This window comes from Chiloscyllium plagiosum, unplaced genomic scaffold (genome assembly GCF_037043375.1).
Source record: "Chiloscyllium plagiosum isolate Xiang-an unplaced genomic scaffold, Cpla_swu_hap1 HiC_scaffold_11, whole genome shotgun sequence".
NCBI classification, from domain to species: Eukaryota; Metazoa; Chordata; class Chondrichthyes; order Orectolobiformes; family Hemiscylliidae; genus Chiloscyllium; species Chiloscyllium plagiosum.
Window position 1 is genome coordinate 92,827,000 of NW_028270149.1, and position 27,586 is coordinate 92,854,585.

General features: G+C 46.0%; 1 protein-coding gene across 4 annotated transcripts in view; it reads left to right on the forward strand.

The window, feature by feature from the left end:
• Nucleotides 1-27,586, forward strand: part of LOC148148881 (uncharacterized) — a 105,728-nt gene that overhangs the window by 60,036 nt on the left and 18,106 nt on the right. For 3 of the 4 annotated variants that reach the window (XM_087991802.1, XM_087991801.1, XM_087991803.1), the window contains 2 exons: nucleotides 7,745-7,879; nucleotides 20,228-20,362. In XM_087991802.1, the coding sequence (XP_087847928.1) occupies nucleotides 7,814-7,879; nucleotides 20,228-20,362 (201 nt within the window). In that variant the 5' untranslated portion in view covers nucleotides 7,745-7,813. The remainder of the gene's footprint in view (nucleotides 1-7,744; nucleotides 7,880-20,227; nucleotides 20,363-27,586) is intronic. The other variant, XR_015758601.1, reaches the window with a different exon arrangement.

Sequence of the window (27,586 nt, forward strand, 5' to 3'; positions counted from 1 at the left end):
ACCACTCCCTTGTCAGATCCACACCCCCCACCGACCCAACCTCCACTCCCGGCACCTTCCCTTGCAACCGCAGGAGGTGCAACACTTGCGCCCACACCTCCCCCCTCACTTCTCTCCAAGGCCCCAAAGGAAACTTCCATATCCGCCACAGATTCACCTGCACCTCCACCCACATCATCTACTGCATCTGCTGCAGCCGGTGTGGCCTCCTCTATATTGGGGAGACAGGCCGTCTACTTGCGGAGCGATTCAGAGAGCACCTCTGGGCCACCCGGACGAACCAACCCAACCACCCTGTAGCACAGCATTTCAACTCCCCCTCCCACTCCACCGAGGATATGCAGGTCATTGGACTCATCCACCGCCAAACCACAACAACGCGACGGTCGGAGGAGGAGCGTCTTATCTTCCGACTGGGAACCCTCCAACCACAGGGGATGAACTTGGACTTCACCAGTTTCTTCATCCCCCCCTCCCCCCACCTTGTCTCAGCCGAATCCCTCCAGCCCGGCACCGCCTTCCTGACCTGCAGTCTTCTTCTTGACCTCTCCGCCTCCATCCTACTCCGACCTATCACTCTCACCTTGACCTCTTTCCACCTATCACATTTCCAACGCCCCTCCTCCAAGTCCCTCCTCCCTACCTTTTATCTTCTCCTGCTGAACACTCTCTGCTCATTCCTGAAGAAGGGCCTGTGCCCGAAACGTCGAATCTCCTGTTCCCTGGATGCTGCCTGACCTGCTGTGCTGTTCCAGCAATAAAGTTTCAACAGACTGGGTGAGAGCAACTCCATAAATAAATGACAGGTATGGAGCTTGGGATCTTCCTGCTGTGTTTGACCTTGTGCCATATCGTCATCTCCCTCTCATGAGTGAGCGTGTCATGTTTCCCAGTCCTGACAGTGTCACTCCCTCGAAACCCTTCCAGCTGTTGAACATCTCCCTTCTGTCTCACTGCCTCCAGTCCCTCCAAGCTGGCCTTGGTCTCGTATCTCCTGCAGTCCCAAATGACCTTGCTCTTTGTTATCGCACTGCATTCCTTTGAGCTGTGTGGGAACAAACCTGAAGGAGGTTTGGGCCATTGGAAGAAAAAGACAACTCCCCCTTCTCCACCTTTGTCAAACAGAGTCTGCTTGTTTGTCTCTCTCCCATAAGGGGAAGTGGGCATCCTTTCAGCATCCACCCTGTCCATTCCCCTGAGGATCTGTACATTTTATTGAGGACAACTGTCCTCCTGATGACCCGCAGTGGCACAGCACCGAAGTGACAGGTATATGTTCCTATAATTTTTACGACCACTTCCTTTTGCTCGACCCCTTCATCATTCTGAAACCTCCCCCAGTCTGGACAGTGCTCCAAACCAATCATTATTGAGAATGCTCCACCCTCACTACCTCTTTAAACTCCTCACTCTGCTACAATCCTCCTTGTCTGCATGAACCCCTCCAAGTTTCTACAGTCCATCCAACTTATTCCATCTCCTCCAGCCCTCACCATCTCCGTATGCTCCAGTCACTACATTTCTCCATGCCTCTGTAAACCCCTCCAGCCCCTCCAAATCTACCTATCTCTTCAAGGTCCAACAGTTCCAAAAAGCATCCCTCTACCTGGAACTTCCACCAGAGACCACTAGCCTCCATATCTCTCTAATCCCCTGCACTTCTCTCTATCTCTGTTCCCAGCTTCAGTCCTGACAACCCTACTTCCATGTACAACATCATCAAGTCCATGCAATCCTCCCGAACTGTGGGACCTCCAAAAGACCTTACAATTCTATCTCGGTGTCTGACTGCCTGCAGTGATTTGAAACTTTGGCAATTAGCGTCAGAGAATCATAGAGGTGTACAGCATGGAAACAAACCCTTCGGTTCAACACGTCCATGGCAGTCCAGTCGCACCAACTAGCACCCGACCCATATCCCTCCAAACACTTCCTATTCATGTACCTTTCCAGATGCCTTTTAAATGTTGAATTGTGCTAGTCTCCACCACTTCCTCTGGCAGCTCATTCCAAACATGTACCACCCTCTGTGTGAAAACGTTGCCCCTTAGGTCTCTTTTATATCTTTCCCCTCTCACCCTAAACCTATGCCTTCTAGTTCTGGACTCCCCAAATTCAGTGAAAAGACTTTGCTTATTTATCCTATCCATGCCCCTCATAATTTTGTAAACCTCTATAAGGTCACCCCTCAGCCTCTGAAAATCCAGGAAAAACAGCCCCAGTCTGTTCAGCCTCTCCCTATAGCTCAAATCCTCCAACCCTGGCAACATCCTTGTAAATCTTTTCTGAATCCTTTCAAGTTTCATAACATCCTTCCGATAGGAAGGAGACCAGAATTACACACGGTATTCCAAAGTTGGCCTAACCAATGTCCTGGACAGCCGCAACATGATCTCCCGACTTCTGTGCTCAATACTCTGAATAATAAAGGAATGCATACCAAGTGCCGCCTTTGCTATCCTATCTACCTGTGACTCTACTTTCAAGGAGCTCTGTACTTCATTTGAAAAATTGGAGAGACAGATGGAGTGGCCTGAGGTCTTGTGGGTAAAGCTAGTTCAGTCTAAACTGTTAGGCAGAGCCAGTGAGGTATTTGCAGTGCTGTTTCATGAGTGGTCAGGAGATTATGCGCATGTCAAACAGGCTATTTTAAGTGCTTGTGGATTAGTACCAGAAGTACTATTAGTGCCATTACAAAAGAGAAAGTGCGAGAAAAGCTAAAAGGTCTTAAAATTGATAAATCTCCTGGCCCCGATGGGCTACATCCTAGAGTTCTGAGGGAAGTGGCTGAGGAAATAGCGGAGGCGTTGGTTGAGATCTTTCAAAAGTCACTGGAGTCAGGGAAAGTCCCAGGTGATTGGAAGATCACTGTTGTAACCCCCTTGTTCAAGAAAGGATCAAGACAAAAGATGGAAAATTATAGGCCAATTAGCCTAACCTCGGTTGTTGGTAAAATTCTAGAATCCATCATTAAGAATAAGGTTTTTAAATTCTTGGAAGAGCAAGGTCTGATTAGAACAAGTCAACATGGATTTAGTAAGGGGAGGTCGTGCCTGACAAACCTGTTGGAGTTCTTTAAAGAGGTGCCAAGTAGGTTAGACCAGGAAAACCCAGTGGATGTGGTCTATCTAGACTTCCAAAAGGCCTTTGATAAGGTGCCACACGGGAGGCTGCTGAGTAAGGTGAGGGCCTATGGTATTCGAGGTGAGCTACTGGTATGGATTGAGGATTGCTGTCTGACAGAAGGCAGAGAGTTGGGATAAAAAGTTCTTTTTCGGAATGACAGCCAGTGTTGGGGCCACAGCTGTTCACATTATATATTAATGATCTGGATGAAGGGACTGGGGACATTCTAGCAAAGTTTGCACATGATACAAAGTTAGGTGGACAGGCAGGTAGTACTGAGGAAGTGGGGAGGCTGCAGAAGGATCTAGACGGTTTGGAAGAGTGGTCCAGGAAATGGCTGATGGAATTCAATGTGAGCAAATACGAGGTCTTGCACTTTGGAAAAAAGAATACAAGCATGGACTACTTTATAAACGGTGAGAAAATTCATAAAGCCAAAGAACAAAGGGATCTGGGAGTGCTGGTCGAGGATTCTCTAAAGGTAAACATGTAGGTTGAGTCCGTGATTAAGAAAGCGAATGCAATGTTGTCATTTATCTCAAGAGGGTTGGAATATAAAAGCACCGATGTGCTACTTTATAAAGCTCTGGTTAGGCCCCATTTGGAGTAGTGTGTCCAGTTTTGGTCCCCACACCTCAGGAAGGACATACTGGCACTGGAGCGTGTCCAGAGGAGATTCACACGGATGATCCCTGGAACGGTAGGTCTAACATATGAGGAGCAGCTGAGGATCCTGGGATTGTATTCATTGGAGTTTAGAAGATTAAGGGGAGATCTAATAGAAACTTACAAGATAATACATGGCTTGGAAAGGGTGGACGCTAGGAAATTGTTTCCGTTAGTCGAGGAGACTAGGACCCGTGGACACAGCCTTAGAATTAGAGGGGGTAAATTCAGAACAGAAACGCGGAGATTTTTCTTCAGCCAGAGAGTGGTGGGACTATGGAATTCATTACCGCAGAGTGCAGTGGAGGCTGGGACGCTAAATGTCATCAAGGCAGAGATTGATAAATTCTTGATGTCACAAGGAATTAAGGGCTACGGGGAGAATGAGGGCAAGTGGATTTGAAATGCCCATCAGCCATGATTGAATTCGGAGTGGACTCGATGGGCCGAATGGCCTTACTTCCACTCATTGGTCTTATGGTCTAAGCGTATCGACAGCGGTTCAAAAATATAAAGAAGGAACCAGGACAGACTTATGTAGAGTTATGTAGACATAGTAATCTTTCTGCAACATCTCCAGTCTCCATGCCCCTCCCTATCATGTTGAGTTGCTCCAACCCCCACAAGCTTTCCTGCCTGTGTACACGATCAAGTTGATACAACTCTTCAGATTTCTGTCGTGTCCTGCAGACCCGTTTTTGTGAATTCTGCCGATCACTAATACTCTCCCCATCTGTGTAAATGTTTCCAGCCATTACAATTCACTTTACTGTGCAGCCCCCACCAGACCTGACAACCATCATTATCTGTCAAAGCTACTTATGGTCTATATATTCCGAATTGTTGAAACCTGCTCTCACCATTGCACCCCCCATTATTTCCTAACGTTGTTGAGTCTCTAAAGCCATCCCTATCAGGTTAATCTCCTCCACTGCATACCAGTCTGTGTAATCTCTTCAATTCCTTCAGTTCCTATATACCTATGTATAGGTGTGACTGCTTTGTGGCCATTGATTAGATTAGATTAGATTTCTTACAGTGTGGAAGCAGGCCCTTCGGCCCAACAAGTCCACACCGCCCGCCGAAGCGCAACCCACCCATACCCCTACATTTACCCCTTATCTAACACTACGGGCAATTTAGCATGGCCAATTCACCTGACCTGCACATCTTTGGACAGTGGGAGGAAACCGGAGCACCCGGAGGAAACCCACGCAGACACGGGGAGAACGTGCAACCTTCACACAGTCAGTCGCCTGAGTCGGGAATTGAACCCAGGTCTCTGGCGCTGTGAGATTGTATCCTTGTTTATATCTGCAAAAGGCTCTGCTCACTGTAACACATCCTATTTTCATAAGTGAACCTGGTCTCTCACAAGCCTCTCCATGACTCTCTCCTCCAGTCTCTACAAGCTTCCCTATCCCTGTCGTATCTTGCAGCATGCACACCACTCACTCTCTCTGACACTCCTTCTAGAACATAAAATCATCTCTCCTTCTACCTTTATCCATTCTACAACTTCCTCTCTCTCCCTGCAACATTCCCCAGTGTATATCATCGTCAATGTGGTTGCAACATTCTCCAGTCCATACCAGTCTCCCTTTCCCTGTAATATTCTCCAGTCCATACCATCCTCCCTATCGCTGTGATATTCTCCAGATCCCACAACTGTTGTTAAATGTACGATGTTCTGGAATCATGCGAATGTTTCTACACCCTGATCAACAAAGTCCATGTAACGATCCACAACCCTACACACGTCCCTCTCTCTGAAGTCTAATCAAAGACGCTTTATCTCTCTAAAGGTTTTCTCCTGTGAACATTCTGTAGCAACTGTAACTATGTTTAACCCTGCAACATTGTCACGTCCCCAAACATCTCTCCCACTCTGTGACCTCTATCCATCCCTCAAAGGCCCTCTCTCGGTGACACGCACCATGCATTTGCAACAAGGCAGATGGAATGACAGCATTAACTGAAGAGAACAGATATGATCGAACTGTTATTGTGGAGGGGTGGCTGCAGAATGATCATAACAGCAATGTGATTATTGAGGGATTGTAGGGATTTAGGCAGGATCAGCAAAAAACCAAACAAGGTCCCGTTTTGTTGTGAAGAAAGGACACAGTCAGTGCATTAGTGAGACAGCCAATTTAATCTGGGAATCAAAATATAGTCATTTTGAATGGACAGCTTCCAAATAGCAAGGGGGATCTGGACGATCAAATCACAATCCATGCTCGTTGGTAAGTTGGATACAATATTTTCTTGGTGATAGTAGACAGAGGCATGTGGAGTGGTGAATTTTGATTGGACATCTGTGGCCAATGGTGTTTCACAAGGATCAGTGCTGCGATGTCTGTGTGTAATTTATATCTGTGATTCAGATGGAAAGGTCAGCAGTTTGAGTGGTAATTTTGCAGACGACATTTGGAAAGGCATGTAATGATTAGGGATAGTTAGGGGAATTGTGGACAGTGAGGAAGAGTGTTCAAGGTTGCAGCCGTATGTAGATCAGCTGGAACGTTGGGCAGAGATGTGGCAAATTGAATTTCATCGGGACAGGTGTGAAGTGATGCATTTAGGAAGAGAGAAGTACACTAATTGACTAGTTGGAAACATTGATAGACAGACATTGGAAGCAAATCCATAGCACCCTAAAAATAACAACACAACAGGATGTGGTGGTAGAGGGAGAGTATGGTATGCTTACCTTTATTGGGCACAGTATTGACTACAGATGTTTGCATGTCATGTTGTGACTGAATGAGACTTCATTTGGCCATGTTTGGAAGGTTGCGTGTCGTTTTCATCGACACACCACAGGAAAGATGTGGAGGTTTTGGGGAGGTTGCAACAGAGGGTTGGCAGAATATGGCCTGGATGTGAATGTGTTTACTGTAAGGAGGTTGGATGCAGTTGGATTGTTTTGCGTGAGTATCGGAGGCTGAGGGGTGACCAGATACTGGTATACAGCATTAGGAGAGGCGTGAATAGTGTGGATAGTTGGAATCCTCCTTCCAATGTAGAAATGTCAAATACTAAGGCGCATCTGTTTAAGGTGAGAGTGAGAAGTTTTAAATGAGATGAATGAGGCCAATTGTCTTTACCGAGAGGGTAGAAGCTGCTCAGGAGGTGGGAGAGGTAGCAACGAGAGCAAACATTTGAAGGGCATTTAGACAGAAACATCAACAGGCAGAGCATAGAGGGATATCGCCCATGTGCAGGCAGATGGGATTAGTTTCGAATAGCATCATGGTCAGCACAGCCATGGTGGGCCGAAGGGCCTATTACTCTGCTGTACTGTTCGATTTTCTAATTTAACGACATCTAACCTGTCAAAGACCCTCCGAATCCTGGATGTTTCATTCAATTTCTCTCCCATTCTTCAAAACCCAATAGGTTCAAGGGCAATCTACTCCACCTCTTCTCATTGGAATATCCCGCCATCTCCAGGATCAGCCGAGTGAACCTTCCCTGCCTGCCTCCAATACAAGAATGTCTTTCCTTAGGGCACACATTATCATCTAGGTGTGGTCTGACTTGTACCTTGCATCGTTTTAGCAAGACCTCCCCATCACTTCGTTTTGCTTACTGGTTGCTCATCCCTGAGTACTGATACCAGAGCAATATGAGGCTAAACCCATTCTTCCAACATGACTGTGTGATCCTGAAGTCTTGCAGCACTCTGGTGATATCACTCAGTCTCTCTCCATGTGGTATCCCTCACTGTGTGGGTCTAATTGCTGCCTCTGTCAGCGCCTCCCGCTCTTCAAGTTATGCCAGATCCTGAGCCTACAGAATTCTCCACTCCAGAGAGACGCAACAGCACAGGCCAGGGATGGAGTTTGGGATTTTCCAGATATCTGTGGGGCTCATTTCCATTCTCCTTGTGTAACCCTCACTGCATCAGTCTAATTTTCTATTCTGTCTATTTCTCTGTCTCCTGTAGGTATTTAGAAAGTTCCTGACTCAATAGACCTCCCAATTTCTGGGGGTCTCGTCCAACACCTCATTGAAGATGATTGGTCAGCCAGAGAGACAAAGGGCAGGGAGATGTGGAGTCTTCAATAAATCCTCCAGTGAGGTAAGATCACTCAGAGTGCACAGAGCAGGGAGCAATGAGAGGGCTCCAAACATCGCTAACAGGACATGACATAGATATAGTGCTGGAGGGGGAAGCACAATACAATACAGACACACCCCAGACTCAATCACCACCTCTATTTTAATTTACGTTGCACTGAAACAGCATGGGGAGTTCATAGTTATCAATCCAGGCCTGTGCTGTCTTAGTGAGAATCAGGACAACAGAGGGGAGAGTAGGCCTCAGACGAGAGTTTGGGAATGCTGCCTGGGATCTTTCTATTCTGTGTTCTCCCTCCATCACTGGGTTAAGACTCACTACTCTGCATTTCTGTGCCTATGGCATGGCTTGTGCACCAGCGTCTTCAGTAATTTTTAACTCCTATAATAGTTCCTGTCCCTGTAACTACTTCCCTTCCCGACTGTCCTCCACATATTTGAAATGTACTGCATTCCAGACGACCATCCCTATCGCTGTAACTTGCTTCAGTGTCTACAACATGCTTTATTTCGGTACTGTAATCCTCTTTAACTGGATACAGAGTGATACAGCACGGAAACAGAACCTGTGGTACAACTCCTCAATGCTCTCCATGTTTCCTATAATGAATGAGTCTCATTTGCCTGCGTTTGTCCCTTAGCTCTTCAAACCTTCTCCTCTCCATGTACCTGCCCAAATGTCTTTTCCATGTTGTCATTGTTCTTGTTTCTTCCATGTTCCCCTGGCAGTCTGTTCTGTCTGTGCGCCATCCTCTGTGGATAATGTTGCCCCTCAGCTCCCTCTTTAAATCTTTGCTCTCTCACGTCCCGTTTGTACTCTCGAGTTTTGGACTCCCTTACCCTTGGCTATTCACCATTCTTAGGCCCAATCCTTGTGGCACTCCACTGGTCACAGACCTCCAGTCTGATAAGCAAACCTCCACCACCACCCTCTGTCTTCTACCTTTGAGCCAGTTCTGTATCCAAATAGCTAGTTCTCCCTGTATTCCATGAGATAGAATCTTGCTAATCAGTCTCCCATGGGGAACCTTGTCGAATGCCTTACTGAAGTCCATATAGATCACATCTACCGCTCAGCCCTGTTCAATCCTCTTTGATACTTCTTCAAAAAACTCAATCAAGTTTGTGAGACATGATTTACCATGCACAAATCTCTATCTCTAATCAGTCCTTGCTTTTCCAAATACATGTACATCCTGTCCCTCAGGATTCCCTCCAATAACTTGCCCACCACTGACGTCAGGCTCACTGGTCTATAATTCCCTGGCTTGTCCTTACCACTCTTCTTAAACAGTGGCACCACGTTAGCCGACCTCCAGTCTTCCGGCACCTCACCTGTGACTATCGACGATACACATATCTCAACAAAAGGCCCAGTAATCACTTCTCTAGCTTCCCACAGAGTTCGAGTGTACACCTGATCAGGTCCTGGGAATTTATCCACCTTTATGCATTTCAAGACATCCAGCACTTGCTCCTCTGTAATATGGACATTTTGCAAGGTGTCACCATCTATTTCCCTACATTCTATATCTTCCATGTCCTTTTCCACAGTAAAATCTGATGCAAAATATTCGTTTAGTACCTCTGTCTTTTAAACGTTGTAATTGTACCCACATCCACCCCTTCCTCAGGAAGTTCATTCCACAATCAAAACACTCTCTGGGTAACAATTTGCCCCCATGTCTTTTTTTTTTGAACATCTCTCTCTTCTAACCTTAAAAATGTGGTCCCTCCTCTTGAGACTCCCCCATCCTACGGAAAAGGCAACTACCATTAAATCGATCTATATCTCATTTTTTAAAATAAACTTTTATAACGTCACATCTCAAACTCCAGGCTCGAGTGAAAAAAGACTCAGCCTATCCAGCCATTTTTCAGAACTCAAGCCTTCCATATCCAACAATGTCCTGGTAAATCTCTGCTGAACACCTTGCAGCTTAATAATATCCTCCCTATAACTGGGCGATCAGAACTCGACGGAGTAGTGCAGAAAAGGCCTCAGAAATGTCTGCACAATTTCAACATGACGTCCCAAATCCTCCACTCAATGGACTGAACAATAGTCAGGCATGCCAAGCAGTGTCTTATCCATCCTGTGATGCAAGCTTCAAGATTTATGTACCTGAACCCGGAGGTCCCTCTGCTCTAAAACACTAACCGAGACCCGAACATTAATTGTATAAGCTCTACCCTTGTTTGTTTTACCAAGTGCACTACCTCGCATTTATTCAGGTTGAATACCATCTACAGTTTTTCAGCCCATTCACCCATTTCATCAAGATCCCTTTGTAATCTCAAAAAACCTCCTTCACTGCCCATTATGCCACCCTCCAGTCTTTCCAGCACATCACACATGGCTGTCAATGGTACAAATATCTTTGCTCGCGGCTCCACAATTTCTTCCCTCGCGTCGCACAATGTCCTGTGATACACTTAATCAGGTCCTGGGGCTTTCCGTTCCTTTGTGTTGTAAAATCTCCAGCACCACCTCTTCTATAACATGCACTCTTTTTAGAGATGGGCAGCATGGAAACAGACCCTTCGGTCCAACACATCTATGCTGACCAGAAGATCTAAATAAATCCATCCCATTTACCAGCATTTGGCCCATGTACCTCCAAACCCTTATTATTCATATACCCATCCAGATACCTTTTGAATGTTGTCATAATATCAGTATCTGCTACTTTCTCTCTCAGCTCATTCCATACATACATCACCGTGTGCATAAAAAAGCTGTCCCTTCAGTGCCGTTTAAACTTTTCCCCTTCAACCGTAAACCTATGCCCTCTAGATTTAGACTCTCCAACCCTTGGGAAAAGACCTTGACTGTTTACCCAATCCATACCCCTCATGTTTATATAAACCTCTGTCAGGTCACCACTCAGTCTCCGATGCTCCAGGGAAAATAACCCCAGCTTATTCAGCAACAATCCTGGCAACATCTTGTTAATCTTTTCTGAACACTTTCAACTTTCACAACATCCTTCCTATAATGGGGATACTGGAATTGCAGAGAACTCCAAATGTGGTCTAACGTATTACTCTTGTTCCCTGAGTTCCCCAGTCTTTGTCCACAATAAGTTCTGGAGTAAAAAATGTGTTTAAGGTCTTAGCCATATCCTGCGGTTCCACACACCAATGGTCTCATTGATCTTTAAGGGACACTATTTTGTCTCGAGTTACTCTTTTACTCTTAATATATTTATACAATCACTTTTGGATTCTCCTTATCATTCTCTGCTGAGGCTATTTCATGTAACCTTTCTGCATTCCTGATTTCTACTCAAAGTGTATTCCTACAGCCCATGTGATCCTCAGGGATTCCCTTGATCCAGCTGGCTATACCTGACTTGTGCCCCCTTTTCCTGGACCAGACCCTCAATAGACAGCCAGTGTTTCCTAATGCTGTCAGCATTGGCCTGCACACAAACAGGAACATGCTGGTGGTGATCGCTCAATTTATCTCAGTTTTAAAATATTCTCACTTGCCAGACTTCCCTTTCCCTGCAAATAGACTCCCCAATCATCTTTTGAGAGTTCCTGGCTAATATTATCAAGATTAGTCTGGCCCCATTTTATAACTTGAGCCTTTGGACCAGCCCTGTCCTTTTCCATCACTATTTTCAAACTAATAGACTTGAGTCACTTTGGCAAAATGCTTTCCCTACCTTGATTCCCAAGGGGAGGTCAGGTTTTGCCCCTTTCTCTTTTCAGGCCATTTACATATTGATTAGGAGTTTTCTGGAACACAATTACCAAATTCCTCCCTTGCAAACACTGAACACTGGCAGTCCCAGTCTAGGTTTGGAAAGTTTAAAAACCCCAACCATAACAGGCCTATTATTATGATTGACATTTGAGATCTCCCGACATATTTGTTCCTCAGTCTGGCACTTGTTATTAGGGATTAGTAGGACAATCAAATCGAAGTGATGACCCATTCTTATTTCTCAGTTCCACTAACATAGCTTCACTGGGTGATCCCACAGAAATATCCCCTGTAAGTACTGCTGGGATGAGTCATGCAATCAAAACACATCACCACGCTTCCTCTCTTGCCTCATATTCAATGCTTCCTGTGGTCTCTCTACCTTGAAACAATGAGCTGCCAGTCCTGCCCCTCCCTCAGCTGTGTTTCTGTAATAACTATAATCTCCCAGTCCCATGTTCTAATCCATGCCCTGAGTTCATCTTCCTTAGCGGCACGGTGGCACAGTGGTTAGCACTGCTGCCTCACAGCGCCAGAGACCTGGGTTCAATTCCCGACTCAGGTGACTGACTGTGTGGAGTTTGCACATTCTCCCCGTGTCTGCATGGGTTTCCTCCGGGTGCTCCGGTTTCCTCCCACAGTCCAAAGATGTGCGGGTCAGGTGAATTGGCCATGCTAAATTGCCCATAGTGTTAGGTTAAAGGGGTAAATGTAGGGGTATGGGTGGGTTGCGCTTCGGCGGGTCGGTGTGGACTTGTTGGGCCGAAGGGCCTGTTTCCACACTGTAAGTAATCTAATCTAATCTAATCTAGCTGTCAGGCCCCTTGCATTGAAATAAATGCAGTTTAATCATCAGTTCCCCCTCCCCCATTTCCTGCTATGTTCTTGCCTGCCTTGTCTGCTGAAATTGCTGTCTTTAACTTGTGCACCAACCTCAATCTTCTTTCTGGCCTTATGACTGTTTAAGGTGCAACACCCTGCCAGATTAGATTATATCCTCTCAAGCAGCTCTAACAATTCGTCCCATCAGGATGTGGGTCCCCCTCCTGCTCCCAGTTCAGGTGCCTTCCCCACCCTGTCAACCTGTGCTGACACCTTCAGACATCCAGGGACTTACCCACCAAGGTCCCGGTGTTACTCAGTTCTCCAGGATGACCTACCCTTCATGATGTATATCCTTCTCTTATGAGACTTCCCACAGTGCATTACCTCACAGTGAGCAGACGTAAACTCCATCTGCCATTACTCAGAGTGTGTACAACTCGGAGTATGACTAACTTCATCCAGTCTCCCCAACTGTCCCTACCTCTAATTGTCGAGAGAATGCACAACCCTACCTATTGCGTTAACCTCTTCCAGTCCCTCTCATGGACACCATCTATGTAAGCTTCTCCTGTTCCTGACTATATTTTCCTCCTGTTCCAATAAACCCTTGTGAACTTTGTGACTGAGTCCAATCTCTACAGTGCTCTGTATAATCAGCCTCACTATGCCTGGAACCTGGCTTCAATTCCAGCCTTGGCCGACTGTCTGTGTGGACTTTGCATGTTCTCCCCCCGACTGTGTGGATTTCTTCCGGGTGCTCTGGTTTCCTGCCAAAGTCCAACATTTGCATGATACCTGATTGGCCATCATAAATTGACTGTAGTATTCAGGCAAGTGTGGTTTAGGTGAGTTCACCATGAGGAATGCAGGGCTTATTGGACAGGGAGAGGGATGGGTCTGGTTAGGATGCTCTTTAGAGGGTTGATGTGGACTTATTGGGCCGAATGACCTGTTTCCACACTGTGGAGATTCTATTTAGGTTATTGTCCAGTCCTGTCAACCATCCCTGTCTCTTGAACCTTGCCTCATCCCCAATACTCTCCTTATATGTGTAATCTCCAACAGTTTCTAAAACATTCCTTGGCGATGTAAGCTTCTCTAGTCCTTACAAAGATCGATATGACTGTCACCTCTTCCTGCTTTTAGAACCCTCTCTATAACTATTGCCATTCATTACAGCACTCCCAATCACTGTTCCATCCTGAAACCCCCAAAAACATTTATATGTCTGTAAACTCATCTGGACTGTCTATACTTCCTTTTGACAATCCCGTTCTGAGACTTCATCTATATCAAAAAGTCATTAAGTGTAGGTAACGCTTATTATTGTAACCTCCCTTCAGCCTTACAGCACTGAGGATCTGTAGAACCTCTTTTCAAACCAACAGCCATCTCTGTGTCTGTAATCTCCTCCACTCCCCATAATACATTCTGTCTGAGCTCCTCTGTAGTCCATTAAACACTCTTTAACACTGTCTGTATCAGTGTAACCTTCACCAAAAACACAACCTTCCCTATCTGTGTAAATCCCTACACCAGTCCCTATCCCTCTAAGCTCCGTCTAACAATACAACCCTCCATGTTTGTGTATTCACCTTCAGTCCCTACTCACCTCCCTATCTGTGTAACCTTCTCCATGCATTTTTGCTACAGTCTCTTCAACTGTCCCTGTCAGTGTAATATCTTCCAGTCCCAAAAACTCCCCTCTCTTTAACTTTCTCAGGCCACACAACCCTCACTATCTGTGACCTACTCCTGTCGGAGAACCCTCCCTCTGTGAACTGTTCCAACTCTTCAACTCTCCATAAGCTCCTGCAGCTCTTACAGCCCTCCCTGTCTACATAACCTCTTCCAGTCCCTAAAACACCATCAGTCTGTGGAGACCCTACCACCATCCCTATCTGTGTTATCCTCTCAGGTCCCTGCAACACTCCCGATCTGTAGATCCCACTCCAATGCCTGTGCCTCTCCCGATCCTGTTCCTACAAGACTCATTAACTATGTAACATCCTCCCGTCACTATCACCCACCCTGCCAATGTAAGCTCCTCCTGTATCTCCATCCATTTACCCATCTCCATAACCTTCTCCAGCTCTTACCCCCGTCTGTTTAAACATCACTCTCCACTCGAACCCTCCCTACCGCAGGAACTTCCTCCTGTTTGTGCTATGCTCCCTTATCTGTAAAACTGTCTCCAACCAAACTTGCTACCCCAATCTCTCAAAAACCAATCCAGATTCCACAGCCTCCATGTCTAAATAACCCCCAGAACCTAAGCCTTCCTATATCTATAAACATCTTCAGTCACGATGACCCTCCATATCTCTGTTTGTTCCGCAAGATGATACAAACCTCTTTATCTCTGTAATCTGCTCAGTTCCCTAAAACAGTCACTGTCTGTGTAATCCAGCCCTGTCCTACAAACATCCTTATCCCTGTAAACTTCTCTATCCCTCCCAACATTCCCAACTCCATGAACCAGTCAGCCCTACAGCTCTCCACATTTCTGTAACCTCCTGTGGGCCTCTGGTCCTCCCTCCCTGTCAAACCACCTCCAGTCCCCACATCCCTCCCAATCTGGGTCCTCTGCTCCAGATCAGACCATTGCTGTCTCTGTAAACACCTGCACTCCTGACAACTCTTCCCATTTGTGTAACCTCGTTCAGACCCCATACTCTCCAGCTTCCTGCATCCTCTTCATGCATTTCAACTAAAACCAGTTAGTGCTTACACCCTCCCCAACCAGTGCTTACACCCTCCCCAACTCAGTAACCTCTTGCAGCCCTAACAAAGCAACTAAACTGTGAAACTTCTCATTTCCCTACAATCCTCCCTCCCTCCCTCCTCAAATGCCTTCATCACCATGAAACCTCACAATTACTGAAGCCTCCTTTTGGTACTGCAACCCTCCTAATGTCTGCAAAACCCTCCTGTCCTGATATCCCTCCCTATCTCTGTAACCCCTACCACCCTCCAGTGCCCTTCTGGGGAACATGGCAGAGGAGAGAAGATTTGTAGAGTCCAGGCCATGTTACGGAGGTAGAATTCTGGGGATTACAGATTTGGTCTAATGACTGTGGTGTGCAGATTATTGACGAGGACCCTAAAGACAGGATTTATGACTACTTGGAAAACCATAGTTAAATTAATGACAGTCAGCATGGGTTTGTGAGGGGTCAGGTCATGCCTCACAAATCTTATTGAATTCTTTGAGGATATGGCAGAATACGTTGATGGATCATTCAGAAAAGAAGGATGATTGGGATACAGGGAAATCTGTCTGTCTGGATACAGGATTGGATGGCCCAGAGAAGACAGAGGGTGGCAGCAGATGGACAGTATTGTGCCTGGAGCTCAGTGACCAGTGGTGTTCTGTAACAGTCGGCTCTGGGACTCTGGTCTCTGTGATTTTTATAAATGGCTTGGACAAGGATGTTGGACAATGGGTTAGTAAGTTTACCAATCACCTGAAGGTTGGTGGAGTGGTGGGTAATGTGGAGGGCTGTTGTAGGTTGCAATGGGACATTGACAGGACGCAGAGCTGGGCTGGAAGTGGCAGATGGAGTCCAATCTGGAAAAGTGTGAAGTGATTCATTCTGGAAGGTCGAATTTGAATACAGAATACAGGGTGAAAGGCAGAATACTTGGCAGTGTGGAGGAACAGAGATCATGGGGTCCGTGTCCATCGATCCCTCAAAATCGCCACGCAAGTTGGTAGGGTTGTTAAAAAGGCATATGTTGTGTTTGCTTTCCTTAGAAGGGGGATTGATTTTAAGAGCCGTGAGGTTTTGCTGCATCTTTATAGCGTCCTGGTGAGACCACACTTGGAATATTATGTTCAGTTCTGGTCCCCTGTTTACTGGAAGGATGTGCAAGTTTTAGAGAGCGTACACAGGAGATTTACCAGAATGCTGTCTGGAATGGAGGGCATTTCTTATTAAGAAAGTTTTTGAGGGAGCTAAGGCTTTTCTCATGGGAGTGAAGAAGGGGGTGGGGTGAACTGGTAGAGGTGAACAAGGTGATGGAGAAAGTGAGGTCTGCAGATGCTGGAGATCAGAGCTGAAAATGTGTTGCTGGAACAGCGCAACAGGTCAGGCAGCATCCAGAGAACAGGAGAATCGACGTTTCGGGCATAAGCCCTTCTTCAGGAATCCTGAAGAAGGGCTTATGCCCGAAACGTCGATTCTCCTGTTCCGTGAACAAGGTGATGCGAAGCACAGAGTGAGTGAATAGTCAGAGACATTTCCTCCTATGGAATAAATGGCTATTACAAGATGGCATAATTTTAAGGTGATTGGAGGATGGATAAGAGCATAGAGAATGGTAGGTGGTTGGAATGCACTGCCAATGGTGGTAGTAAAATTAGATACTTTCGAAACATTTAATAGACTCTTGGATAGAAACATGGATAACAGTAAAATGAAGGGTATGTCAGTTAGTTTGATCTTACAGTTGGATAAAAGGTTGGCATGAAATCATGGCCGAAGGGCCGTGGGTTGAACTGTTCTGTGTTCTATGTTCTGTCTGATAAACTGGGTAATAAGCTCAGATCATTGCAAAAAGGATATGGCATTCAGGAGGAGCTAGTGAACTGGATACAAAATTGGCCTGATGGAAGGAGACAGAGGGTGATGGGATACATGTTGTTTTTCTGACTGGAGGCATGTGACCAGCGGTGTAGTGGGACCTCTGTTGTTTGTCATTTGGATAAATGGTTTGGATGGGAATATTGGTTTCCTGGTAAGTAAGGTTTGTGGATGACACTGAAATTGGTGGGAAAGTGGACAGTGAAGAAGGTTATCTGTGATACAACAGGAAGAATAGTACTGCTGGGATAGTGGGCTGAAGAATAGCAGATGGAGTTTAATTAAATAAATGTGAAGTGTGCCATTTTGGTGAAACAAACCAGGGTGGGACTTAAACAGTTAATGTTCGGGCCCTGGGTAGTGTCGTCAGTCAGTGACCCAGGTACACAGTTCTTTGAATGTGGTGTCACAGGTAGACAGGCTGGTGAAGCAGGTGTTTGGGATGGTTACCTTCATTGGGGAGAGCATTGAGAGTAAGAGTTGGGATGTCATGTTGTGGCTGTAAAAGACATTGGTGGGGCCACCATTAAAACATTGTTGATCAGGAGGAAGAACTCATCTAGTTCACTAACCTCCTTTAGGGAAGGACATCAAATATTCTAACCTGGTCTGGCTGACATGTGACTCCAGACCCACAGCAATATGGCTGACTCTGAGCTACCCTCTGGGTAATTAGCATGGCGTCAAAGAACGTTGTTCCAGGCAGTGACACCCACATCCCATGAATGAATAAAGAAAAATACATATATCCCTCCGTACCTCTGCAAACTCCTCCAGCGGCAGCAATCCATCCTGGCTTTGTAACACCCTGACCACTCTCTGTAACACTCTGACCACCTCCAGCACCTTCACCTCTCCCTGTTCCTATCGTGTCAATGAACCCTGACCGTGGCTCCCCTTCCCACAGCCCTCCTCCTGCGAGCAGACCCATTGCAATGCATTAACATTTACTCCTAAAACACACTCTCATTTCAGGATTTTAAGTACTTTTTGGTGATCTTCTCAGTCTCATGACCTAGTATGATCCCTTTTGTCCTGTGTAAGGGATCAGTGGGAATTTCTTACTGAGGTTTTTACTGTTTCAATCGAATGACCTTCTGTTGTGATTTACACTGTTCCTTCAAATGTTTTCCACTGTTCATTTCCAGCCACATATTTCAGTCTGTTTAGCGTGTTTACCTTGGTCAGTTCTCCTCTCAAACTCATGTAATTGGCTATTTTTTGTTTCTAGTTGTAGCTTGTCCTTTCTGTGATTCACTTTAAAACTTTATATTTCTTTAAACTGCACTTTATCACAATTTCCAGAAGGATCTCTGCAGGTGACATTACTCATTCACTAAGTTTCATTACACGGCTGCTCTGCGATAGTTATGTCCCTTAACAGTTGCACAATGTGTTTTTCAAAGAAACACTGAAAAAAAAATTAACCGAACTCCTCTTCCAATATCAATGTTGTCCGTGTGATTGTCCCAGATTATACAAATATTGAAGTTTTGCAAAATTATCACAATGCCCTTGTTAAAAAATGTCAATGAGTTCCTGTGTAATGCAGTGATGAGCAATGAAATGCTGTTCGGTGGCTAAAACTGTTCTGCTGCTTGTGTCCTTGGCAAGCAGTAGCCAGAATTTACATTCAGACTGAATCTACTTCATGATCTGAGGCCAAATGCTTTCTCTGTAATGCCTTTGTTATCCATTATTGTTTGTGTTGTCCGTTTTGCCTGAGTTTGCACAAGATTGTGAATCACTGAATATTTTTGTTCATCCTGTATTCATGTCTCCCAGCTGTCGAAATCTCTTTTATCTCTGTGTCTCAAATCCATCTTCCTTATTACAGCGACGTTGTCCATTCAAAAAAAAACACAACTTACTCTTTCCCACAATTTTCTGTCACAAATCTATTCGCTGATGTACAATTTTAGTTAAACTCTGTCCCATCCTGTTCCGTTCTGTTTGTCTTCAGCCACATCCCCATACTGTTCCGCTGCTCCACATTTTCTCTCTGGATTTAGAAAGCTCCTTTCACCTGAAGCCTGTCCCTGCATTCTTTCTGTCAGTTGAAAGCCCTGTCCATAAACTTACCGACATGATCGGCCAGGACACTGATCCCAACACATTTCCAGTGGGACCATCTAATGGATTATTTATTAAATCAGGTATGGGATGTGGCTGTCTCTGGCTGACCAGCCTTTCTTGCCCAGCCCTAGCTGCCCTTGATCTGAATTGCTTGCTCGGCCATTTCAGAGGGTCTTTGAGAGGCAAACACTTTGCTGTGGGGATGTCGTGCAGACCACGTGAGGATGGGCAGATGTCTTTCTCGAAAGGACAAGTGTTTGGGTTTTTTGTACATCAGCAATGATCTCATACTTATTTGTGGTTTGTTAATTACTATTTTTAAAATTATTGATTTCAAATTCCACCATTTCTGATGGTGGGATTCCAACCTGCCTCCTTGAACATTAGCTGAGGTTTGGGATACATGCTCTAGCAATAATACCACTCGGCCATCACTTCGCCTGCTCACAGGTTGCTCATTCCTGACCGGTTATACCAGTGCATGATGAAGCGAAACCTGTTTTTCCAACACTATTATGTGATCCTGATATCTTCCAGTACTTTGGTGATATCACTTAGTATCTCGCTCTTGCTCTCACTTTCTCTCTCACTTTCTCTCTCTTTCTCTCTCACTTTCTCTCTCTCTCTCTCTCTCTCACTCTCTCACTCTCTCACTCTCTCACTCTCTCACTCTCTCACTCTCTCACTCTCTCACTCTCTCACTCTCTCACTCTCTCACTCACTCTCTCACTCTCTCACTCTCTCACTCTCTCACTCTCTCACTCTCTCACTCTCTCACTCTCTCACTCTCTCACTCTCTCTCACTCTCTCTCACTCTCTCACTCTCTCTCACTCTCTCTCACTCTCTCTCACTCTCTCTCACTCTCTCTCACTCTCTCTCACTCTCTCACTCTCTCACTCTCTCACTCTCTCTCACTCTCTCACTCTCTCACTCTCTCACTCTCTCACTCTCTCACTCTCTCACTCTCTCTCGAAGGTACACCAGATCCTGAGCCAACAGAATTCTCCACTCCAGGGAGACGAGGCAGCACAGGCCAGGGATAGAGTCTGGAATTTTCCAGGTCTCTGTGGTGGTACACAGTGCCATTTTTAATCGTCAGTGTATCAGTCTAATTTCCCATTCTGTCTATTCGTCTGTCTCCTGTAGGTACTCGGGAAGATTCAGACTCGATTAACTTCCCAGCTGCTGGGTGTCTCGTCCATCACCATATTGAAGATGGTTGGTCAGCCAGAGAGACAAAGGGCAGGGAGATCTGGAACCTTCAATAAGTTCTGCAGTGAGGTAAGATCACTCACAGTGCACAGAGCAGAGAGCAATGAGAGCGCTCCAAATATCAGCTAACAGGACATGACACAGATACAGTGCTGGAGGGGGAGCACAGTTCACACATACCACATGCTCAATCATCACTCCTGCTGTAAGTTCTGTTGTACTAAGACTCACTACTCTGCAACACTGTATCTATCGCATGGCTTATGCACCAGTGTCTTCAATAATTTGTAACTCCTATAACAGTTCCTATCTCTGTAACCTCCTCCTAGCCCGATTGTCCCTCCACATATTTGAAATGTACTGAATTCCAGACTACCATCACTATCGCTGTAAATTGCTTCAGTGTCCACAACATTCCTTATCTCGGTCGTCTCCTCCAATAACTGGAGACCGAGCCATGCAGCACGGAAACTTTTCCTTCAACCAAACTAGTCCATGCTGACCAGAGTCCATGAACAAGTCGCGTTTCCCTGCATTTGACCCGTAACCCTTCAAACTTCTCCTCCCCCCAAATTGAACATTTCTCTACCACTTCCCCTGGAAGCTCATTCCATAACTGCACCATCCTCTGTGTGGAAACTTTTCTCCTAAAATCGCTTTTATGTCTTTCCTCTCCCATCTCATATTTTTGCCCACTGGAACACAGAACATGACAGCGCATTACAGACCCTTCGGCCTTCGATTTTGCAGCAACGTGTGGAACCAATCTGAAACCCAAGTAACCAAAACTATTCCAACTCTTGTCCATATGTCTATCCAATGACCGTTTAAATGCCCTTAAAGTTGGCGAGTCTACCACTGTTGCAGGCAATGCATTCCATGCCCGACTAATCTGAGTAAAAAACCTACCTCTGGCATCTGTCCCATATCTATTTATTCATGTTAATATCTACCTCAATGTAAAGGTATCTCCCCTTGTGGTAGGCATCGCCATCCAAGAGAAAAGGCTCTCCATGTCCAACCCATCTCACCTGCTGATTATCTTTTTTGTCTCAATTAATTGACCTCAAACACATTCTTTTGAACAAAAACAGCTTAAAGTCCCTCAGCCTTTTCTCATAAGACTTTCCCTCCATACCGGGTAACTTCCTAGTAAATCTCCTCTGAATCATTTCTAAACTTACACATCCATCCGGTAATGCAGTGACCTGAACAAATGTGGCCACTCTCAGAAGTTTGTATAGCTGCAGCATGATCTAATGGTTCAGAAACTCAATCCCTCTACCAAGACAAGCTCACACACTGAATGCCTTCTTAAAAAACCCATAAACCTAGGTGGAAACTTTTAATGATCTCTGTACATGGACATAGAGATCTCTCTGTTCATCTACACTATCAACAATCTTACCATTATCCCAGAACCCTGTGTTCCTGTTACTCCCTCCAGAGTGAATCGCCTCACACCTTTCCACATTAAACTCCATTTGCGAACTTTCAGTCCAGCTGTGCAGCTTATCTAAACCTTTCTGTAACCTACAACACCCTTCGTCACTATCCACAACTCTACCGACCTTAGTGTCTTCTGCAAATTTACTAACCCATCCTTCAATGCCCTCATTCAGGCCATTTATATAATTGACAGCAACAGTGGATCCAAAACACATCCTGGAAGTACCCACCAGTAACAGAACTCCAGGATCGATATTTCCCATCAACCACTACCCTCTGCCTTCTTTCAGTGCGCCAATTTCTGATCCAAACTGCTAAATCACCCACAGTCCCATGCCTCCATATTATCGGCAATAGCCTACCATGGGGAACCTTAACAAACGCCTTACTGAAAAACATATATACCACATCAACTGCTTTATTCTCATCTATCTCTTTGTTCACCTTCTTAAAGAACTCAATAAGGTTTGTGAGGGCACGACCTGCCCCTCACAAAACCGTTTTGACTGTCCCTAATCAACTAACTCATCTCCAGATGATTATACATCCTATCCCCTACAAGCCTTTCCAACAGTTTACCCAGAATCAAAGTAAGGCTCATGGGTCTATAACTACCATGATTGTCTCCACTCCCCTGCTTGGGGTGGCACGATGGCACAGTGGTTAGCACTGCTGCGTCAGAGTACCAGTAGACCTGGCTTCAATTCTTGCCTCAGCCAACTGTCTGTGTGGAGTTTGCACATTCTCTCCGTGTCTGTGTGGGTTTCCTCCGGGTGTTCCAGTTTCCTCCCACAGTCCAAAATGTGCAGGTTGGGTGAATTGGCCATGCTAAATTGCCCATAGTGTTAGGTGAAGGTGTAAATGTATATAAACATGTTTATATAAATGTCTGTAGGTTCACCCCTCAGTCTCCGACGCTCCAGGGAAAATAGCCCCAACCTATTCAGCAACAACCCTGGAAACATCTTATTAATCTATTCTAAACCCTTTCAAGTTTCACAACATCCTTCTGACAGCAGGGAGACTAGAATTGCACAGAGTACTCCAATTGTGTTGTAACGTAGTAATCTGAGTTCCCCAGTCTTGGTGCACAGTAAGTCCAAGAATGAACAATTTGTTTAGGATCTTAGCCATATCCAGAAGTCATGCACATCGACGGCGTCATTGATCTTTAAAGGCCCCTTCTTTGTCCCAAGTTAATCGTTTACTCTTCTTGTATCTATATTATCTAAAATCAGTTTTGGATTGTCCTCATCCTTCTTTGCCGATGCGATTTCATGTCCCTTTTTTGCATTCCTGATTTCCATCCTACAGCCCCTGTGATTCTCAGGGATTCCCTTGATCCAGCTGGCTATACCTGACATGTGCCCCTGTTAGAAACGAAAATCGCTTCTCAATAATCGCTCTAGACAAATTCAGGAAAACAAAGTTTTATTAACAAGTCAAGTCTGCAGAGTCGGGCACCCTTAAAGAAAAGGCGCGCTGAGGCTTACAAAGTCTCCCATTATATACAGCACAAGTCCCTCCTCTCCTTGGCTCCAACAAGCCATGAGGTTCACATTCTTAAAAACATCATTATTTTTATCACAAAGTCTGCAACAAAAGGCTCCAGAGTCTCCAAAGTTTGTTGTTTTTCTCACCCTGTAGTCTTATCAGTCAAAGGCTTTAATCTGAAACAGATGTCTCTCAAGTCGTTCCCCCATCCTGGAGTCTTATCAGTCAAGGACTCATCCTTCCCTCCTGCGTCAATGGTTTCATCAATCAAGGGCCTGTTTGTTTTTACTCTGCTCGCAAATTGTCAGCATTCTGCACAATTTAAACTAGCCTGTTTGTTTTTACTCTGCTCACAAATTGTCAGCATTCTGCACAATTTAAACTATTCTACTTTTGAGTATATAAAATGTTCTAGAAAAGAAACAAAAGTTTTGTCTTTTATTATAGACCAGTCCGTGGTCCAGGCACATCTTAAAGTTTAAACCGAAATTACCTCTCACAATTCCATCCTTTTCTTTCTTTAAGATGTGCCTGACCAAGATAAGCCCCCCCTCCCTCAAGGGCCCGGGAAATCCTTGGTCTTTCGCAGCAACATCACTTTAAGTTCCCGCGTCCCATGTTGTGGAACCACCACTGCCTGGAGTCGGGAAATATTTTTCTGAATTAAAAACTGAATACAGGGAGTTCGGCAGGGTAATACGAGAAGAAGAATCATGCCTCCCCCAGCCACCAGCTACCACCTAGGAGACCATCCCACCATCCGATGCCACTAAGAGGACGCCAAGATTGTACTGGCACATGGGCCAATCTCCGAATTTCATCGGAAATTTTCAAAACCGCTTTACCATTATCGTCAATTTCTAGACAGCAGTTTGTCAGGTTAAATTTCCCGCACACACCCCCCTCCGAGACCAACAGATAATCCAAGGCAAGTCGGTTTTGATATATAGCAGCCCTCATCTGATCCTGCTGCTGAGCCAACAACTCTAGGGCCAGGGCAGTCCGGTTAGTAATGACCTCTACGACTGCTTGGAGCCTGATAATTCGATTTAGCATATAGATAGGAGTACGATATCCCCATGATCCGTCCTGTGCCCACGTAGCCGGCCCGTAGTATTCAATAATCCGGGCCGGTGGCCACTCATCCCCCCAATCACCGACTTGGATATCCCTTGGCGACCTACGCAGGGAGTCAAAGAGTTTAACTCCCAAATCATCGCCTTCCTCCCGGGGTAATAGGAAGAATTCAGGTCTTATTAGACCCAGGAAGCATACTCCAGCCCATCCCATGGGCAGTTTGGAGTATGCCTGATTACCGCATATCCAAAATAGGCCATCTGGAGCAGGCCCTCCCTGCCTCACAACGTCATCCCACAACTCCTTTACCCCAGGGACGCCCTCATAAGGACCAGGACCACTGCAATTCCAGTATTCGGATTGTTGACCCCGTGGCAGAGTCTGGACAGGATTATTCCAGCATTGATTCCCCTGACAACTACCGCTCCACACTCTTTTCATGCCATCGGAAGGGTCAGCACTTAGCTCGTAAGAGGAGGAATCAGAACGTAACCGAATGCAATTTTGATGATCGCGGTGTGCAATGTACCAAGCAATATTCTCAGGCCACCATACTCGCGTGGTTGCATCCAATATATTCTGACAGGGGCTAATCCCTACCTTCATGGTCCCCTTGCCTTCAATACAGAACTGGCCCTCAGGGCTGTTTGTCAGTCTCCACCCCTGGCTTTTTCTGTCGTTGTCATGAGTCCAAGTGGTTTGCAGCAATTCCCCTATGTCTAAGCTTTGACCAGTCCACGGCCATTGTTCCGACATATGCGGCCCCCCACAGACCCAGCAATTGCTAACATTTAAAACAGTGGCTATTCTAGAGGTGAGATCAATAAACAGGTTTTGTGTAACATCAGGGAGTTCAATCTGTCCTTCTACCTCTTCGTATACAGATGGCACTTTAGGGAGCACGACCGTTCCCTGACGGTCTTGCTCTTTCCCCAACCCCCGATCAGGGATCTGTATCTTGGTCTCCTTGACTCTGTCAACCTGCTCCCTGAGCAACACGGAGGATAGGTCCCACCTCCCAGTTTTGCTAATACACACCCAGCGGTCATTTATAGGGCATCCATGGATTTTGCCACCGTATCCTTTATTATATATCTGATAATAGGGTCTCCCATCCTCCCAACATTCATGGCGTGCACTCACATCGTAACACCTATCGTCCACATAGGAATGGGACACAAATGATCCCGAATAGATTCGAATCCCAAGTCTTACTGTAGTTCGACATTTGTCACATCTCCCCTCACCCTCCCCCACATACAGGAGTAAACTGATCAATATCCCCACCAATACAGTCCAAGTAGAGTTCATTATTGCTGTCTTTTCAGTTTTACCGACAACGGCTTGTCCCCTTGCTCGCACGTCCAGGTGCTTTCTTCTTCAGGCGGAACAGGCCCCTTTATCCTTGATGCGTGGACCCACCCTTTTTCTTTCGTCCGAACAGCTGCTTCAGTTGTTAACAGAACCAGGAATGGTCCTTCCCACCGTGGCTGGAGCTTTTCGGCCTTCCAGGTCTTAACAAGTATCCAATCTCCGGGCTCCACCTTATGCAGGAGGAAGTCAAGCGGCGGAGTCTGAGCCAGGAGACCTTTCCTCCGAAGTTCTGCAAAAGAACGGGATAAGGCCAGTAAATAGGTTCGGATAAATACATCCCCCCCTTGTAGAGTGGGACATCCATCAACCTTACTCCAATACGGTAATCCGAAGAGCATTTCATAGGGGGAAACACCGACATCTCGGCGAGGTGCCATACGTATCCGCAATAGGGCAATGGGCAGGCACTTTGGCCAGGGTAACTTAGTTTCTAACATCAGCTTAGTCAATTGGGTCTTAAGCGTGCCATTCATTCTCTCAACTCGACCCGAACTCTCAGGATGCCAGGGTGCGTGGAATTTCCATTGGATACCCAGGGTAGTACAGATCAAATGGTGTAGCTTAGAAATAAAATGCATCCCGCAGTCGGAGTCGATAGATTCCATTATGCCATATCTCGGGATTATGTTCTCTAACAACAGTCGGGCCACGGTTGGTGCATCGTCTTTGGCAGTTGGGAAAGCCTCTACCCAGTGAGTGAAATGGTCTACTATTACTAGCAGATATTTCCATCTCTGTACTGGGGGTAATTCTGTAAAGTCGACTTGGATCCTCTGAAATGGCCTAATCGCGAGGGGCTGACCACCGGCTGGCATAGAACGCATGGCCTTCTGATTAATACGCCGGCAAGTGGGGCATCCGACTACCTCTTGTTGGGCTAATGTGTATATCCCCCTGCATACATAGTCTCTCAGGATTGTATCACACATGGCTTGCACCCCCCAGTGGGTCTGATGGTGTAATCGGTGCAGAATACCCCGGGTGATCTGTTTGTTCAGTACTTGTCTCCCATCAGGAACCGTCCACTTCCCGTTAGTATCTAGCCGGGCACCCAATTGATCCATTTTATCAATCTCCCCCTGGGTGAAGACGGGTTGTTTAGCGAGCCCTTCCCGCAACGGTATTAACGTTAACAATTGGACGGATTTTTCGACCGCTGCCCGCTTGGCTTCCTCGTCTGCCAGCCGGTTTCCCACCGCTTCCGGTGTCGACCCCTTCTGGTGACCGGGTACATGGACTACTGCAAGTTCCGTAGGTAACGCCAGGGCTTCCAATGTTAGGCTGATCATTTGTTCGTGAACTAATTCTTTTCCCCGGGAAGTTATCAATCCTTGCTCTTTCCAGATTTTCCCGAAAGTATGAACGACTCCGTATGCATACTTTGAGTCAGTATATATGGTCCCCACTTTCCCTTCCAACAACTTCAGGGCCCTCTGGAGGGCGTACAACTCACAGGATTGGGCTGACCACTTCCCGGGCAGTCGTCCGGACTCAATCGCCCGTTTCGTTGCACCATCTATGACAGCATAGCCACTGTATCGTACTCCACTGATGCACCGGGAGGACCCGTCGATATACAGTTCCTGTCCCTCACCCAGCGGGGCTTCTTGCAGGTCCTCTCGGCTCTTGGTCTGCAAGTCCACAAATTCCACACAATCATGCTCCTGTTCCCCGTCTGCAGGACGTCCGTACAGAAACTGGGCTGGGTTGCAACTGAGATCTTTTGCAAAATTGAGATCGTTCCCGGTCATCAAAATCGTCTCATACTTCAGGATGCGAGAGTCTGTTAACCAGCGGTGAGCCTTTTGAGCCAGTATGGCACTAACCGAATGTGGGGAGTATACTGTGATCCTTCCTCCAAAGGTAAGTTTCCGGGCCTCTTCTACTAACATTGCCGTA